Source organism: Talpa europaea, assembly GCF_964194135.1.
Source record: "Talpa europaea genome assembly, chromosome: 5".
Taxonomy (NCBI): domain Eukaryota; kingdom Metazoa; phylum Chordata; class Mammalia; order Eulipotyphla; family Talpidae; genus Talpa; species Talpa europaea.
Window position 1 is genome coordinate 56,713,745 of NC_140071.1, and position 17,140 is coordinate 56,730,884.

Genomic DNA, 17,140 nt, shown 5'->3' on the forward strand with positions numbered 1-17,140 from the left:
GCAAGCCAGGTGAAGCCTCAGGAAAAACCAAGCCTGCCAACACCTATATATTGTTGTTTAGCCTCCAGCACTGTGAGAAATAAATTTATGCTGTTTAAGCAACTTAGCTGGCGGTATTTTGTTAGGCAGCCTTAGCAGATTACCATATACAGTATGTATTAAGTATGATAATCAGAACTGGGTGTACATTCCAAAGCAAACAAGCACATGAATTCTGTACAACAAGATGGTAAACATATAATAATAAAAAAAAAGTTCCTCAAGAGACAACTATAGTAGCGGTGATAAAAAGTCTCAAAGGGCCCCTTGGAATTTGGGTTTCATATTGTATGCAATTAGTGACTTAACAAAGAGTAAGAGTAATACAGATGCCAACTGGAACCTACCTCATTAGTAGGGTGCAGCAATTCAAAGTTAGATACTGACTTAGGAACATTTGCATCCAACAGATTCCAGAAATTTAGATGATTTAGGTATATTTTAGAAACTGTCAATTATTTACAGTGAAAAATGAGAGGCCAAAAAAATTTTAAGTTTAAAATTTTATTTTAATTAAAGTAGGGAGTTTTTGAACACCACATGATTACATTTTTGTAAGCAAATTTCTTTAAGATTTTTGGCCTGTTGCATAGCTATTGTGTTTACACATCATCTACTGGGTTCCGTACAAATCTATATTTTTGAGACTCAAACTTTATGAGATAAAAAATGACAGCATGCATACAGTGACAAAAACTGAAATTCCAATTTAGCAATTAAGCTTGTAATTTAAGTTTTCTTATGTAATTATTTTTCTCTTTGTATCTGTCTTAGGCCTAAATCATTACTTGGGAGATTTTACTCCTTTTAGTTTTACACTAATTATGCATTTCATTGTATGGGCTTCAAATCCCTACAAAATAAGCTTGAGAAAATGTACAATTTAAGCAGTTAGCCAAAGTAATTATTTCAAGTTCAGATCTGAGCAACAGAACTGTTTACTTTCTCATATTTCAGTATGCAATGTTCTTCAACAGAACAATTACATAGGAATCAAAATATTATATATCCATTTGCTAACTCATGGCTACAAGCTAATAAGCACGTGCTAGGCACAGACTAGGTTCTTCATGTTTATTATTATAATTTAAAACAATAAAGATAAAGAGGAAACAGATCTCAGCAATGTAACAGAAAATCTTTATATAACAGTGGTTCTCACCAGTGGCAACATAATGGAAATGTCTGGGTAATTTTTAAAAATGCTGATGTCTCAGTTCTACTTGTAAAGATACCAATTTGACTGGTTTCAGGCACTGGGATTTTTTTTAAAGCTATAGGCATGCTAGGGCATGCTATATGTCAGCGTCTATAGTATTTTCCCCCCATTTTCTGGCTCCATCATCCAAAAAGCCCATTTTCTAGCTCCATCACCCAAAAGGGCATCATCACCATGCCCTTTTGATCTTGGTTTTCATTTTCAAAACTCCGAATGATTCTCTCAACCTCGGTTTAAATGAGATTCAAATCTGTAAGGACCTTTATTTTGCCTGCTTTTTCTCATCTGTTATTGTAGATATATAACAAGAACATACATTTATATAGTTACTGCTTAATTGGCCACCTTATAAAACTCTCTCCATAATTGATCTATTAGTATCTCGGACTTTTCTGGCTTAAATGATCAAACAACTAATGACTCTTTTCTCTTCTTTGCCAATACTTAAACCTGTAATCACTCACAAGCGAACTTATTGTCTTTCTTCTCATCACATTGGCTAAAAATTCCAGACTGTTAGCTCATCATCGAACCTATTTACCTTCTGCCTAGGCACATAAGTCAGCCGCATTTGCCAGTCAATGGACAGTGTGAAGAAAAGCTATGTGCATTGCCAACCAGTCTGACTTAAAACACTCCTACTCCTGTCTTCCCATTTCGTCTTCCAGCTAGAAAGATGCCAAGACAGCAATATCTCAATACATCGGGATCAGCCCTGAGTTACTATGGACTATATACCCACTCCAAACCCTGTTGTTTTGTGCCCTTCCTGAGTAAGAAATAAACTATTATATTAAGCTGAGATTCCAGGGGTCTGTTACAGAAGATGGCATTCTCTGGCATTTAGATCATTCACTAAGTGGTATGTCTGCATCTAATTCCACATAATTTTTAAAATCCTATTAAAGACATATTCTGTTGCTTTTTAAGAACGAATTTTACCTAGAATACTGAATTTTACCTAGAATTTTACCTAGAATTCAATTTGCTGTATAATTTTTGCATCTATTTTTATAAGTAATCTATATTTTCTGCTTTAATCTTTTTCTGACAACTCCTAGAAGAGTTGAACTACCACAGGATTACCTGCTCCTTAAAATTGGGAAATAAGGAGAAAAGGAAGGACCTACTCCAGGAACTCAACCTCCACAATGCCTTGGCCATTTATTTAACTACAGATTAACGGCTTCTATCCAGTGAATACTGATGCCATTAGATATGTCCACATATCTGGTGCTTTCCACTGACCAGAGTAACTGAGAGAATTATCTTCTTTTTGTTATTTATCCTGACACCCTGAGAGGCTAAAAAAGAAGAGTATTTTAAGTTTAAAATTTTAAACTTCTCCCTTCGCTTCCATTTTCTTTTACCTCTTTTTCTTTCCTTTTCTCTTTCTCTTACCGATCTCTCTACCCTCTTCTCTCTCACACACACACAGTAGTTTCCTCATTCCAACAAAGTATTTGCAGCAGTTTATTACCATTTAGTATTTAATAAGCTGTATCATACCACTAAGTTTCATGTTATCTTAGCTATCTCCACTTCAACACCTCCCCATTCTCCCCTTTTAAAATTAACTTTACATATAGGAACTCTGCACTGAGAGTGATACAAAATACATTCTCAGAAACTTTTCATTGAATTAGATGCTAGAGACAGTAAATTTCTTATATGTTATATATAAGAGTATAAGTCCATAAGTCTTCGATTGGCTTGAGCTATCTATCTGCTAAGAACTGGTCTTTGGTAACCAGATGTTGACCAACTGCTTTGTAATTGATTCTAAAATTGCTTGATAGGGCCTCCCCGGTGGCGCAGCGGTTGAGCGCTGGGTTGCGAAGCTGCCCGTGGCCTCTGCGGCACCGGTTCGATCCCCGGCTGCTCCCCAGCCACCGGAGGATCCCACATGGTGCACAGACCTCTCCTGCCGCCCGCTGCTCCCCTCAGCAGTGTACTTCAGTCCTCCTGCCTGCTCTGCTCCCCACTCTGGCTCTGGTGAATTCTCTCACCCTCCCGCGCTTCTGACTGTACCCAGTGCATGTATAAACAAAACAAACAAATAAAATAAATAAATAAATAAAAACATGCCTCTATTAAAAAAAATAAAAATAAAAATAAAATAAAATTGCTTGATAACATTTCACCAGGAGTTTTATTTCTTGAACAAAAATACAAACATAATTCTCAGGGACTGGTATAGTTAATTTAAAGTCTTAAATTCTAAGGATATTGTAGATATTCTGATAATGGTTACTCCATTTTTTAATGAATAAATATTGATAAGTTGTTTGAGACTTAAGTAATCTCCAACAAGGAAAAGCAAATAGACAGATACTTTTAAATGCTTGAATTGTATTGTTTTCTAAATTAACATGATAGGGCCTCCTTGGTGGTGCAGGGGTTAAAGACATAGCGCTGTCAAGCTATTGCCAGCCACTGCAACATGAGTTCGATCCCCCGCCAGAGAGCTACCCACATGGCACAGAAGACCTCTCCTGCCTCGCCTGCTGCTCCCCTCAGCAGTGTATTTCAGTCAATCCGCCTGTTCTGTTCCCCACTCTGTCTCTGGTGACTCCCTACGCCAGAGCGGGGAGCAGAGCAGGCAGAGGGACCGAAGTACACTGCTGAGGGGAGCAGCGGGCGGCAGGAGAGGTCTGCGCGCCATGTGGGACCCTCCTCCAGTGGCCGGGGAGCAGCCGGGGATCGGGGATCGAACCAGCGCCGCAGAGGCTGCGGGCAGCTTCGCAACCCAGCGCTCAACCGCTGCGCCACCGGGGAGGCCCTGGTTGGTTGGTTTTGAGAATTTTCCATTTGACTTCTGTAGACAATTCAGTAGTGGAAGTACTGCTGTGGGATTATTCCTTTGTTTTGTGCCAAACTTGCCAACTAAAATAAATGCACAGTGTAGTTTAAATCATGCATAAGACTATTTTAAGTACTCCAGCACATTAGGTGAAACAATCATAGAATTAGTTTTTCTTCTCTCAGAAACAGAGATAATGCCAATCTTAAAATACTGCAATTTCTTGAACAATTTACCTATATCAACAGATGGTCAAAGTGGTCATTCCCCCACCACATTCTGACATTTTTATAGGTTATTGATGATTTATAGTTTGATGAGATGATAATACCAATTTTGAAATAGATTGAAGTCACTAACTTATTATTAAACCTTCTTGTGTTTATAGGTTCTCTTTCAGCATTTTCTATTTCGAGCACTTACACTTTTCAATCTGTCACCTGAGAGCTTGACCTTATGGAGCATTTTATCAAGACACTTGAGATTCTCATAAGATTTGCTCAAGATCTCACTTCTTGGAACCACTGAGGTAATTGGAACAATAAAGGAGCAGGTGTTTTTCTAGATGGTTTATACTTGTCAGGTTCAGATTTTTCAGTTCCTTTAATAAGGTGGTATGCAGAAATAAATGATATTCATAAAACCAGAGAGTGTAGCCAGAGATGACATTTAGGTGGTAAAGTGAAATCTCATCTGATTTTTCTCAGTGTTTCTCTTTTATCCTCTTTCCATCCTCTGTATCACAAATTATTGGATCAGTGTATTACAGTACATATTTGGTTTTAGAGTATACTGTCTCACAGAATGAACAAACATGAATATTAGTAATATTTCTGAAGGAAATACTAGAATCAAAGTCATTACTGGGTAATAATGTTTAGAATCTACCACGTGATTGCTTTTTAATTTAACAACATTGATAGCACAGCCCTAAATATCCCATTAAACTTTGTTTTATAGTCATTTTACTTTGATGATGAGAAGATGAATAGAAGGAGGAAATCCTTCTATTATTTAGTTATATATTAGAAATTGAATGGAGATAGTTTTCAATTTATAGCTGAAATTGGTTTACAGCATAAATGCTTTCATAAAACATAAAGGATGATTTCAAAAAGCAGTCCATTTTTGTAGGATTCTAAATATACACCTATGACCATAATGTCTTTATTGACTCAATTTATCCTATTTTAGTAAACATTTCCAATTCAGTGATGTCACATTATCCTCATGGCCTTCTGAGTAAACTGATATTTAAGATAGTCTTCGGTAGTCTTGTGATCCTGTAAGTTAGTTGAGCCGAAAAAGATCTCCTAGTTGGTGCGTGGTGACATATCTGAATAAAATAATCAGTAAACTTAATTTAGTAGTAGCTATTTATCAAAATTCTACCCCATAAATAGAAAATACTTTTTAAAAATGTTCATGAGACACATATAAAAACTGAGCACATTCTAGGCTCTCAAAGAAAACCTTTAATTTCCCAGAGCAGAAATAGCACACGTCATATTCTCTGACTACAGTGATTTAAAACCCTAAGTTGGGCCTCCCCTGGTGGCTGAGCGGTTGAGCGCTGGGCTGCGAAGCTGCCCACAGCCTCTGCAGTGCCAGCTCCATCCCCGGCCACTGGCGAGGGTCCCACATAGCACGCAGACCTCTCCTGCTGCCCGCTGCTCCCCTCAGCAGTGTACTTCCGTCCTTCTGCCTGCTCTGCTCCCCGCTCTGGCTCTGGTGAATTCTCTCACCCGCCCGTGTTTCTGACTATACCCAGTGCTTGTATAAATAAATAAATAAATCTTTAAAAAAAAAAAAAAGAATGGGCTCTATTTAAAAAAAAAATGCTATGCAAATCACGTAGTGTTTCGCCTATATTTCCTTCTATGTATTTTATGGTTTCAGGTCTTATGTCTAGTTCTTTAATCCATTTTGAGTTGATTTTTGTGTATGGTGTGAGGTAGTGGTCAAGCTTCATTCTTTTGCATGTAGCAACCCAGTTTTCCCAGCACCATTTATTGAACAAACTTTCTTTGCTCCAATGCATAGTCTTTGCTCCTTTGTCAAAGATTAGTTGACCATAAATCTGTGGGTTTATTTCTGGATTTCTATTCGATTCCATTGGTCTGTATGTCTGTTCTTGTTCCAATACCATGCAGTTTTGATGATCTTTACAGACACATCACCCAAAGCAGTGATAGTGAAGGCAAAGATAAACAGCTGGGACTACATCAAATTAAAGAGCTTCTGCACAGCAAAAGAGACAATATAACAAAAACAAAGAGAAACCCCACCAACTGGGAGAACATTTTTGCACACAACACTAATGATAAAGGACTGATCACAAAAATCTGCAAAGAGCTGATGAGACTCAGCAACAACAAAGAAAATAATCCAGTCAAAAAATGGGCAGAAGAGCTAAAAAGAAACTTCTCTGAAGAGGAAATGCAAATGGCCAACAGACATATGAAAAAATGTTCAACATCACTTGTAATCAGGGAAATGCAAATCAAAAATACCATCAGATACCATCTTACACCAGTGAGAATGGCACATATTAAAAAAACTAGCAACAACAAATATTGGCAAGGTTGTGGAGAAAAAGGAACTCTCCTGCACTGTTGGTGGGAGTGCAAACTGGTCCAACCACTATGGAGAGCTGTGTGGAGATTTCTGGACCTACTAAACATAGAGCTTCCATATGATCCAGCAATTTCACTCCTAGGTATTTACCCAAAGGACACAGAAACATCAATTCCAAAGAACACCTGCACCCCTATGTTTATAGCAGCACTATTTACAATAGCTAAGCTTTGGAAACAACCCAAATGCCCAAAAACAGATGACCGGATTAAGAAGATGTGGTACATATACACCACGGAATATTACTCAGCATTCAAAAAAGATAAACACATGCAATTTGCAGCAGCATGGATGGCGCTGGAAGGGATCATGCTCAGCGAAATAAGCCAGAAAGAAAAAGAAAAATACCAGATGGTCTCACTCATAGCAGGAATCTAGAAAACTTAAATAAGGGACCAGGAAAATGAATAACTATAAGAAAGTGAAAATCAAAATCAACAAAAAACTATGAACCAGAGACACTTTTTGGGGGGTGGGGGCCGGGAGGGGAGGGATTGGGGTCAGAATGGGGCATTTGCAATTGTATGGGGGAATATAAAAATAAAATTTATTATTTATAAAAAAAAATGCTTGAGAAAAATATCAATCATGTAGAAATTTTAAAGCAATACTTTAAGAGGGAAAGTTTCAATTTTGAATAATGAGATTATTACACATAAAAACATGTGGGTACATCAAATTATTCACAGTGTTCAGTCATTTTATTATCACCCAAGAAAGAATGAAAATAAAAGAACTCAGAACTCATTTCAGGAAATGAATAAAAAAGTCAAACTTAGGAAAACAGAACTAAGACATTAATAATTTTAAAAATAAGTTGGGGGACAGAAAAATAGCAAAATCAATGAATAAATGTAAGAGGTATATATCTTTTCTTTTTTAGTAGCAGCAAAATAAGCAAACCTAGTTCTATTAGGTAGCTGGTCACATGGTCATAGTTGGTATTTATAACTATCTTCTTTCATTGACCTTTGTTTTCCTTTTGCTTATTAGCAAATCCCTCATCAGGTTATTCTTTACCCAGTGGACTGGCCCAAACTTTTAATCTTGGACTAGGCCAGTATAGTTTTCTACTGATCTTAATTACAAGGCACGGTAATGGTAAAAAATACCTTAAGGCATCTCATATTCTGGACATACTGTCCTCTCCATTATGGACTAAAAGTCTTATCTTCCCTTGATAATAAGGATCAATCACCCCAGCCAGCACAGTAACTTCCTTCTTTGTCTGTTTATTCAGGGGCATAGGAGTCCTGGTGCCATTCTTAACTTCCAGGCCAGTGGAATCACTGTTATGTCTCCTGATGGAAGCATTCCTTCCTTTGGAACTGAGACCACTGGTTCCAGCAGAGAATAAGGTCACTGGGACAGGAGGCAAAACTTTTGCTAGTGGGTCACTAGGAGTTATAGTGAGTGGTGCCATTTCCATTTCCACCTCCTGGTTCGTGGAGCCATGAATGCTGGCTATGGGAGAAACACATCCCTGATTCTGAACATAAGGAGAGTATATTAAGGATAACCTTGCCCCAGGCCTGCAAGATATTGCCGTTATTGATTCCCAAGGGCCTTTGTCTGACTTTCACAAATTAATCTTCCACAAATTTTTAAATTTCAAGTGAGGAATGTTTACTGTAGATTACACAATAGGAGAGGGGCAGGAAGTATCCTGGGCCATGCTCTGGCCTGAGAGCAGCACAGGTCATGGTTTTATGGAGCTGATTACCAGGGTGGAGTGACCAGGGAGCAAGTTTTAAGCCTGTCAACACATTCTACGAAAATACCATCTGTAACACAACTCTTATTTAAAAGAAAAAAAAAAATACAAAAATGGGGGAAAATACAAATAATTCATTCATCACACAAAGGAATATAAATGAGCTATAAACATCTGAAAAATGCTCAGTCTTAAACATGAGTTAAAGTACATTAAATAGCCAGTCACTGTTTTCTGCCTATCATATTGTCCAAAGTATGGTATAAATCATGTGCCATTGCTGGATACATAATTAAAAATATTAGTTGTTTTTCTTGCTCTCAAGAAAATGTATGCTACACTCAACACTGAATAGCCATGTTAGTCTGTCAGTTATTCCTCCACATTCAAATGGCATTGCATGAAAAATGCAGTAATTCATCTCACAGAGAATATTCCCATTTGACACAAAATATTTAAAAGATGTGTGCTCAAGAATGGAAATTTAATATAACTACTAAATTGTACTATGTCATCAACTGTATTTTTAAATGAAACTAGCTTTTTTTTTTTTAAAGATTTATTTATTTACGCATACAAGAGCTGGGGTACAGGTCAGAGGTGTGGGGGGGGGGGGTGAGAGGATTCACCAGAGACAGAGTGGGGAACAGAAAAGGCAGATTGACGAAAGTACACTGCTGATGGGAGCAGTGGACAAGTCAGGAGAGGTCTGCCGCATCATGTGGGTAACTCCCTGTCTGGCCAGGGGAATTGAACTCGTGCTGCAGAGACTTCAGACAGCTTCATAGGTTGCATCTTAACCCTTTGCACCACCAGGGAGGCCCTTAAATGAAACAGCTTAAAAAAAAAAAAACCTTCCCACGCCTCTTGCCTGTACCCCAGTTCTTGTATAAATAAATCTTTAAAAAATAAAAAAAAATTTAAAAAATAAAAAAAACAAAAACAAAAACAGTTTACTATGCAAAATAGTAATACTCTCAAAAGGGCATCCAGGATGCTCCTTCCTTACTCTCTGTGGACTGCACTTTAAGAATTGTTGCTCAAGAGATGCATGGGATGGACACCATTTCAATGGAATGTCAGCATAAGCAATTATGAAAAGAAATGATGCAAAGCTAAAGTTACGTACAGGGAAATAGCTTCCTGTATTTATTACCTTTAAAAACTAATCAGAAAAAAAAAGTATTTCTTATTTGTGTACAACACACAGCTCATCTGGAAATAAGTATATCCATCACAAAGTTAGTAAAAGCTACTATGGGGAAAGGGCACTTCATATATTATAATTATTTCATGGTCTTAAATTAGTATAAGTTACTCTTAATTTAAAAACCCTCAAAATATCAACTTCCTTATATGGAACAATTCTTTGAAAAGAATTCCTTAATTGTCCCTCTCTCAAAAGATACATTCTTTATTAAAAAAAAAAAAAAAACAGAATTAGCAGTACTGATAATTTGAGAAAAAGAATGAAGCAGAAGAGAAAAGCAGAAATCAAAGTGGGATAAATTGCTGAGAAGATAGTCTATATAATTTCACCAGCAAGTTACCTAAGTTACTGAAAACAAGCAAGGCTATATTCATCATCTAGAAACATCAGAAGTTCATTTACATTGAGCCAATGCCACACTGCCAAAGCTTCCAAGTGAACAGCATCAAATTTCTAAACTGCTTCCTGATTAGGATTTTAGTAACAATTAAGTAAATAATGAAGAAATAGTGAGGCTGTCTGCTTTATAATATTCAAGAATACTGCAGTCAGTGGGAAATTAAAAATCTCAACAACAAAAAACCTCAGAACTAAACCTTTTGTTTAGTTCAATGTTTTGAACAGATTTTTCTTTTCTAGTGCCTTCTGATTACTTTCATCTAGCCTACTGTGAACGATCTTAACCTCTGGATCTCAAACTACTTTTTGACTAACATTTTTGTTCTATCACAGGAAGAACTGCTGTCTCAGGAGGATGCCTGGTTATCAATTTGTGTCTTTATTACATCTCAGTTGGATTATTTCAATTCATTATTTCCTATCCTTTTAGATTGTTTTAATGTCACTTGCAACCCCACAGTTTACAGAAGACGAATTAACCATTACAACAGTGTATTTTTAAGATCTGGGATAAGTTTAACACTGATTTGAAGAGCTCAATTTTAAGGTAAGATATACAATCTACAACTTTAAATATCTGTTGTTTTTTAATACAGTTTTAAGTAAAGTTATATGTTAGGGTAGTATTCTGTTTGTTTCAGTATCACCCAGAAATGAAGACAAGGCTACATTAGCAGCAGTATAACAGGCAGTATAATAGTATAACAGCAGTACAATTGAAGAGAAGACAGTAGAATCTGAGCAAAGCATGGAAAACAAGTAAATCCTATTTTAAGAAACTGACTTTTTAATAGGATAATGATATTGAGTATTTCAAAAAGAGTATGTATGTTTGTATTATTTATCAATATATACCAAAAGATAGGTTCTGTGGGTATAAATACAAGCTAGCGGTGGAAACATTGATTATAAAGATCAACACATTTCACATGGTGAACATTCAAAAATGTGTGTGAAATGAGTATGAAAGAAAAACGGTTTCATGCTGAAGATGCTACTCTAATGCTATTGTGTGGAAGTGGAGAGAAGCAGCTTACTCCCTGGAACCTTTGTCCAGGCAGTAAAATATACATCTTCTCCCTAATCTGCATGTAATATCTCAAAGTGTCTATAAATTTCACCCAGAAGTCAATCAACAGACTGAATCCCAGGTTAAGAAATTCTACGTAGATGAAACATTGATCCCAATCTTTACCACCACTCTCCGCAACCTTATGAATTAATAATTCTCAAACTAGGTCATTCTTTGGATGACCCAAAACCCAAATGCATACTTGCTATTTTCCCATCTTAATTTACACATTATTATTAACTAGAATCCTGTTTATAGACACTGATACTTAAATTGAAATTATTTTGAGAATATAAATCCAATGTTTTAAAATTCTCTAGTTTCTATGTATACAATAATTACAGCAGACATAATACTAATTACTCATGCCAACTTATACAAAAAAATGCCATCCTCTCAACATACTGTTTTCCTTGCAGATTACAAAGAGAGAAGTGACCTATAGATTGTATCATCAAAGCCACAAAAAGTTTGAAAATAGAAGATCTGAATTCACTTGTAATAATTTTACACAACGATCAGGTAAAGGTTAAGTGTTTTCTAGAAGGTTTTCTTGGTTATATATAAAGACCACTGACATAACTTACTGTGAGAAGCAGGATAGTTCCTGCCAGGACTGATCAGCTATAAAATCAATTAGAAAAATTATGCTTATGTGGTGCTAGCTCTATCTAATGGTATTAGTAAATTTCAAGATGAGGAAAAGAGATAGTTGGGAATGGATCTAGATTTGTACTGAGAATGAAAGAGTAGAGCACTCTGAAGACTTAAGACAGATTTAAGGGAAAAGATCCAAAGACACAGCCCTCACCAACGTGCATACAGCTTTCCATGGCCTAAAGAAAACAGTGAAGATGCTTCAAAAATTAAAAATGAAGAGAATACCCATATTTAAAGAAACACTAATATGTAATACAATAATATTTGTGCAACAAAGCTTTACTGAATCTTTTCTGCATAGCAGTTATACATACAAAGATAAATGAGACAGGGTTCCAAATTGCTAGCAGACAATAGATTTACTAGGTTAAATAAAACAGAAAGTGGTACAGGCAGTGAAAACATACAAAGGAGATACTCTACAGTTCAGAGGAGGACTTATTACTGTCACAGTAACTGGGCAAGGGTGGGAAGCAGGATCCAATAAGATCATGGGCTCTAGATTCTGTTTGACTATGTAAGGTGTAAGTTAAAAATAAAAACTCTAATAGCCATATAAATATTTGAGCCTATCAAAAGCTGAAGACTATTACAATCCAATGAAAATTCACTGGGAGAGCTCACTAGATGAACAGCAACTTAGAAGTAACGTATAATACATTAAAATGATATTTCAGTGGTTCATAGTATGATTTTTTTTTTTTTCAATTCTAATCTACCTCCCTGAGATAGGTAACAGAAAAATAGTAATTCACATTTATGGACTGGATATAATATAGCCAAAATTTTTTCTTCTAAAATACATTAAGATATATTTCCAAATGTGCATATAAAAGATGAAAAATAGAGCAAATTCATTTTAAGCATAATCTCAGAAATGGTTAAAATTATTGCCAAAATTATATTTCTGCTGAGAAAAAATACATGGATAATACTAGAAAAGGAGAAAAAATAGTGTTATTGTCAACAAATTAAGAAGGAAAAATCCCATTACACTCTTCAACTGGCTAAAATTCAGCAAAAAAAAAAAAAAAATTCTAGGACAATACAGATATCAAACTTTTAAATTTTATAAGCAGCTACAAACTTAGGAAACTATTTACTTAATCTAAAGCTTCACAAATGTAATGCTCCTTGACACTGACATTATTATATAGACACACAGAATTTCTTTAGCCTATAAGCTCCTTTACAACAGGGACTGTTTTGTTCACTGCCATGTCCTCAATGCCAGGAATTATGTCTGGTATACAGCAGTAATTCAATAAATATTGATACATAAAATACCTTCAAATAATAATTAAATCCAACACATACTAAATGTTATTCACAAAGGATTACCATCTTTGTGAATTTTAATATTCTTACTGAAATTGATTTTTTCTTTGAGCATTCCTCAAGTTTATATATCTAGCTCTCAGTTATAGTTTGTTCAATAACTGCAAACTAAATTTAATTATTAAAAAGTAAAGCAAATAAACCATCCATTTCCTAACATGCTTATCAAAAAAGACATGATATGCTATACTTACTATGCAGATTCAATTCCACATAGCTAACCTGTGATCTAACCTAGTATATTTTCCCCCTAAACCTGTAGATCCCATAGAATTTGCAGTTTCAGCAAAACAGTGTACAGGACTCCTCAAAAATATTTTAGAAAAGTGACAGAAATTTTAGAAGTTAAAATTCAAAGAGTGCATCACATGGCAAATTAATCAAGTTCAGCTTTAATCTTGGTCTTACCAATCTGAAACTCTGAACAAGAGGTAAGTTCTTAGTGCCCCAGTTTCCTCATCTGTAACTGGTCACAAAAATGATATGGGGGGAAAACAGGATGACACACACTAAAATATGCCAAAAAAATAGACAATGTTGTTATTACTATTATTGTTTCAAAGTCATAGAAGTAATGTTGGTAAAGACCATTCTGCATTATGTAGCTACCACTGTAAACAGGACAAGTGAGTGAAAAGTTAGTATGATATTTAATAATGGTTAAACTTATTTATACCATTATTACCAATTAATGCATCTAGTAAGTATATGTTAAACTAGGTTATTATTTACAGGAGAGTATCGAAATATTTCTAGGGTTTAACCTGAGAAATGCAGTAAAGAAAGATCAGAAATACCTCATTAACACAGATTCATTTGCTATATCAAATATTTCATTAATAATGCTTTCTTAAATGCAAATGGCCAACAGATATATGAAAAATGTTCACCCTCAGTTGTTGTCAGGGAAATGCAAATTAAAACCACAATGAGATACTGGTGAGAATGGCCCATGTTAAAAAACAAAAACAAAAACACAGAAACATGTGCTGGTGAGGATCTAGAGTATATGTAAAAAGAACCCTCTTACATTGCTGGTAGGAATGTAAACTAGTCCTGCTACAATGGAAAGCTGTGTGGAGGTGCCACAAAACACTAGAAATGGATCTGCCATATGATCTAGCTATTCCAATCCTAGGGATCTGCTCAAAAAAACAAAAACACTAATTTGAAAGGAAACCTAAACTCTTATGTTTATTGCACCACTATTTATAATAGCGAAGAAATGTAAACAACCTAAATCCCCCAAAACAGATGAATGGATCAAGAAGATGTGATATATATACACAGTGGAATACTACTCAGAAATTAAAAAAACAAACAAAAAAAAAACTCATGCCATTTGTGGCAACATGGATAGAGTTGGAAGGCTAAGAGAAATACGTCAGAAGGAAAAAGATAAATATTGGATGGTTTCACTTATATGTGGTATAGAAAAACCAAACAAAGGGTCAAAGACAACCCTTGAAAGCTGACCACAGATATGAGGCATCAATGAGGGCAGGGGGAAGGAAGATGGTGAGACAGGGTGTAAACATGGTGGGGATAGAGCACTAGGGAATATGGTGATAGACTATGGGTGCTTTGGTGGTGGGAGAACAAACTATGGTGACCACACATGAAGGGAGAAATCATATACTGTCTAAGCATTAAGTAAATTAGTAAATAATAAATAATGCTTTCTTAGCAGTTACCAGAAAGACACCAGAAAGCACTAATATACACAAACACTTAAATTTATTAAGTACAACTTACAAATGCTTTATTTCACTAGAAATAGTTATATTAAATAATTCACTAGAACACTACATATCAGCGAAGGAAAGTAACATTAAAACTAAAAATATCAAACCATTTTTGAGCTTACAGGTCCTGGAAATCTGATGATCCAATTTCTCCTTCATTTCTCAGCAGAAGAAAAAGGCTTAGAGAGACATAGTTTGACCAGTTCAAGGTCACCACTAACAGCACTAGCAGGAATAGAATTGAGGTCACACAAGCCCTTGGATACTGTCCTTTACTCTACATTAGCTGATAGGGAGATGATATTGAGATAAAAGCAAAGTAAAATGGATAAAAGTCAAACACAGCTTACAGGCTGCAGAGCAGTAAGTATTACTATACTCTGCAAATGAGCATGACACCCTTGAGGGTTAATGTGGGACAGTTTAAGAAGTGAATATCATAATCACACTAAATAATGAGTGCCAACATTTACACAGCAATTGCTGGGTGTTCAGCATTATTCCATGACTATTTCATATATTATTGATTCTATCTTTAAGTAGGTATTGTTGTGTTCATTTTGCAAATGAGAAAAGAGGACACAATGAAGTTATTAACTGCTGAGGTGAGGAGACCAGAAGAGATTCCAGGAGAAAGTGGTAAAGTTTATTTATATACCTTTTTACATTCAAATGTCAAGGTAAGTATATAAAATTCAAGATTGTAAATAACTTTTAAAAGCAAGGTATTTAGATGTTTCCATCTTTTTTGTTCCCTTTTTCTTCTGAGATTTCCATAGTGAGAATTAATATCTTCAAACAAGTTAGTAGCTTATTTAAAGATTTTTTATAATATATCTCAGAAAAAGTTTATTGTAAAGATCCACATGGCACAGCAGATCTCTCCTGACTTGCCCACTGCTCCTCTTAGTAGTGTATTTCAGTAAATCTGCCTGTTCTGCTCCCCAATCTCTCTAGCGAATCCTCTCACCTCCCACACTTCTGGCTAACACCCTGGTTCTTGTATGCATAAATAAATAAATACTGAAAAAAAAGAAGTTTGGGAAAAAAAAAATCCATGAAATAACAAGGAATGAAACCACTTCAGAAAATCTCAAAACAGAAGAATTAGCATTGCAACTTAAATAAGGTTTGATAGTCACATGTTTCTGTAAGTAAAAGAGTAAACCCTCTGTTCTGCTTAAACAGGTAGCAATTATTTCAGATCAAAAGTTAAACTCAACTCCCTGTACAATTTATCTTTGTGTTTCAGAAATACTTCCAAAATTTCAAAATTCAGTGAGTTTGCAATAATTCTACCACAAGCAATGATGGATAGATGCCTGGATGAATGGACAAATCAACAGATATTTTCAAACCTACAGAATACAGTGCTGATACATGGTTCTCCAAAATTTCTGAAGCTACCTTAGTAACTTACCATCTTTTTCCTCTTATCCTGCTCTGTGGGAGGTTCTTCATCTTCTGTTACTTTTGGTTCTTCAAGATGAGACATCAACATACAACTGCAGTCAAAAAAATATTTTTAGCAAATTATAAATGCCTACAAGATACTAAAATTACCTCAAAACCACAGATTAATGGTTCTACATATGAAAACATGTGGAATAAACTAGATAAATTAATTCAAATTAATAATAACTATTAACTATAAAAAGATTCCTCACTTTAAAAAAAGTCACACCAAAAAGAATTTAAAGCATTTAACTTTAGCATATTTATGTATAGGCAATTTGTGAAGCAACCATTGCTTGGCATAGCAAGGCATATCTTTTATAGTTTTCTAAAAAACTATACAAACACTTTAAACTAATGCTTCCACTTCTAATCTTTGTATACCTGTAGATTATTACACTGTTTCATAGCAGTAGCAATAATTTAAACAATAACATTGTTAAAAATACTGCTAAATTATCCAACAACCTTCTTTGTGCTCCAAATGACATTGCTGTTCTGTGAGAACCTTATAGCTCACAGCATTTGTATCTGCAGGACAGTTATAAATCATTTCACTTTGATTATCTGCACCACTGCTCTTCCCCATTAGCAGAGATAATAGAAATATAGATTCCTATTCAGTCAACACAAGGAGAAAAGAAATGAATATTGTCTACTGAATCAAGTGGATGGTACAAAACCCACTTTTCCCTAGTTCAGAATAGTAAAATATCTCAGTTTATCAGTCATAGGTTCCTAATCAATAAACCATGTCAAAGGAAGTTTGGTTTTTCTTATGTTTTGTAGCAATTACAAGTAAAGGACAATTCCTTACTTAGTTGTGTAAGTTTACTGTTAATTCAGGGT

The 17,140-nt window shown here is 35.3% G+C and overlaps 1 protein-coding gene across 1 annotated transcript in view; it reads right to left on the reverse strand.

Moving 5' to 3' along the window:
* IPO11 (importin 11) overlaps window positions 1-17,140 on the reverse strand; it is a gene marked incomplete at its 5' end in the record, with an annotated part of 133,096 nt that overhangs the window by 2,808 nt on the left and 113,148 nt on the right. The window contains one exon of the mRNA XM_084233994.1: window positions 16,257-16,341. Coding sequence (XP_084090120.1) covers window positions 16,257-16,341 — 85 coding nt within the window. The remainder of the gene's footprint in view (window positions 1-16,256; window positions 16,342-17,140) is intronic.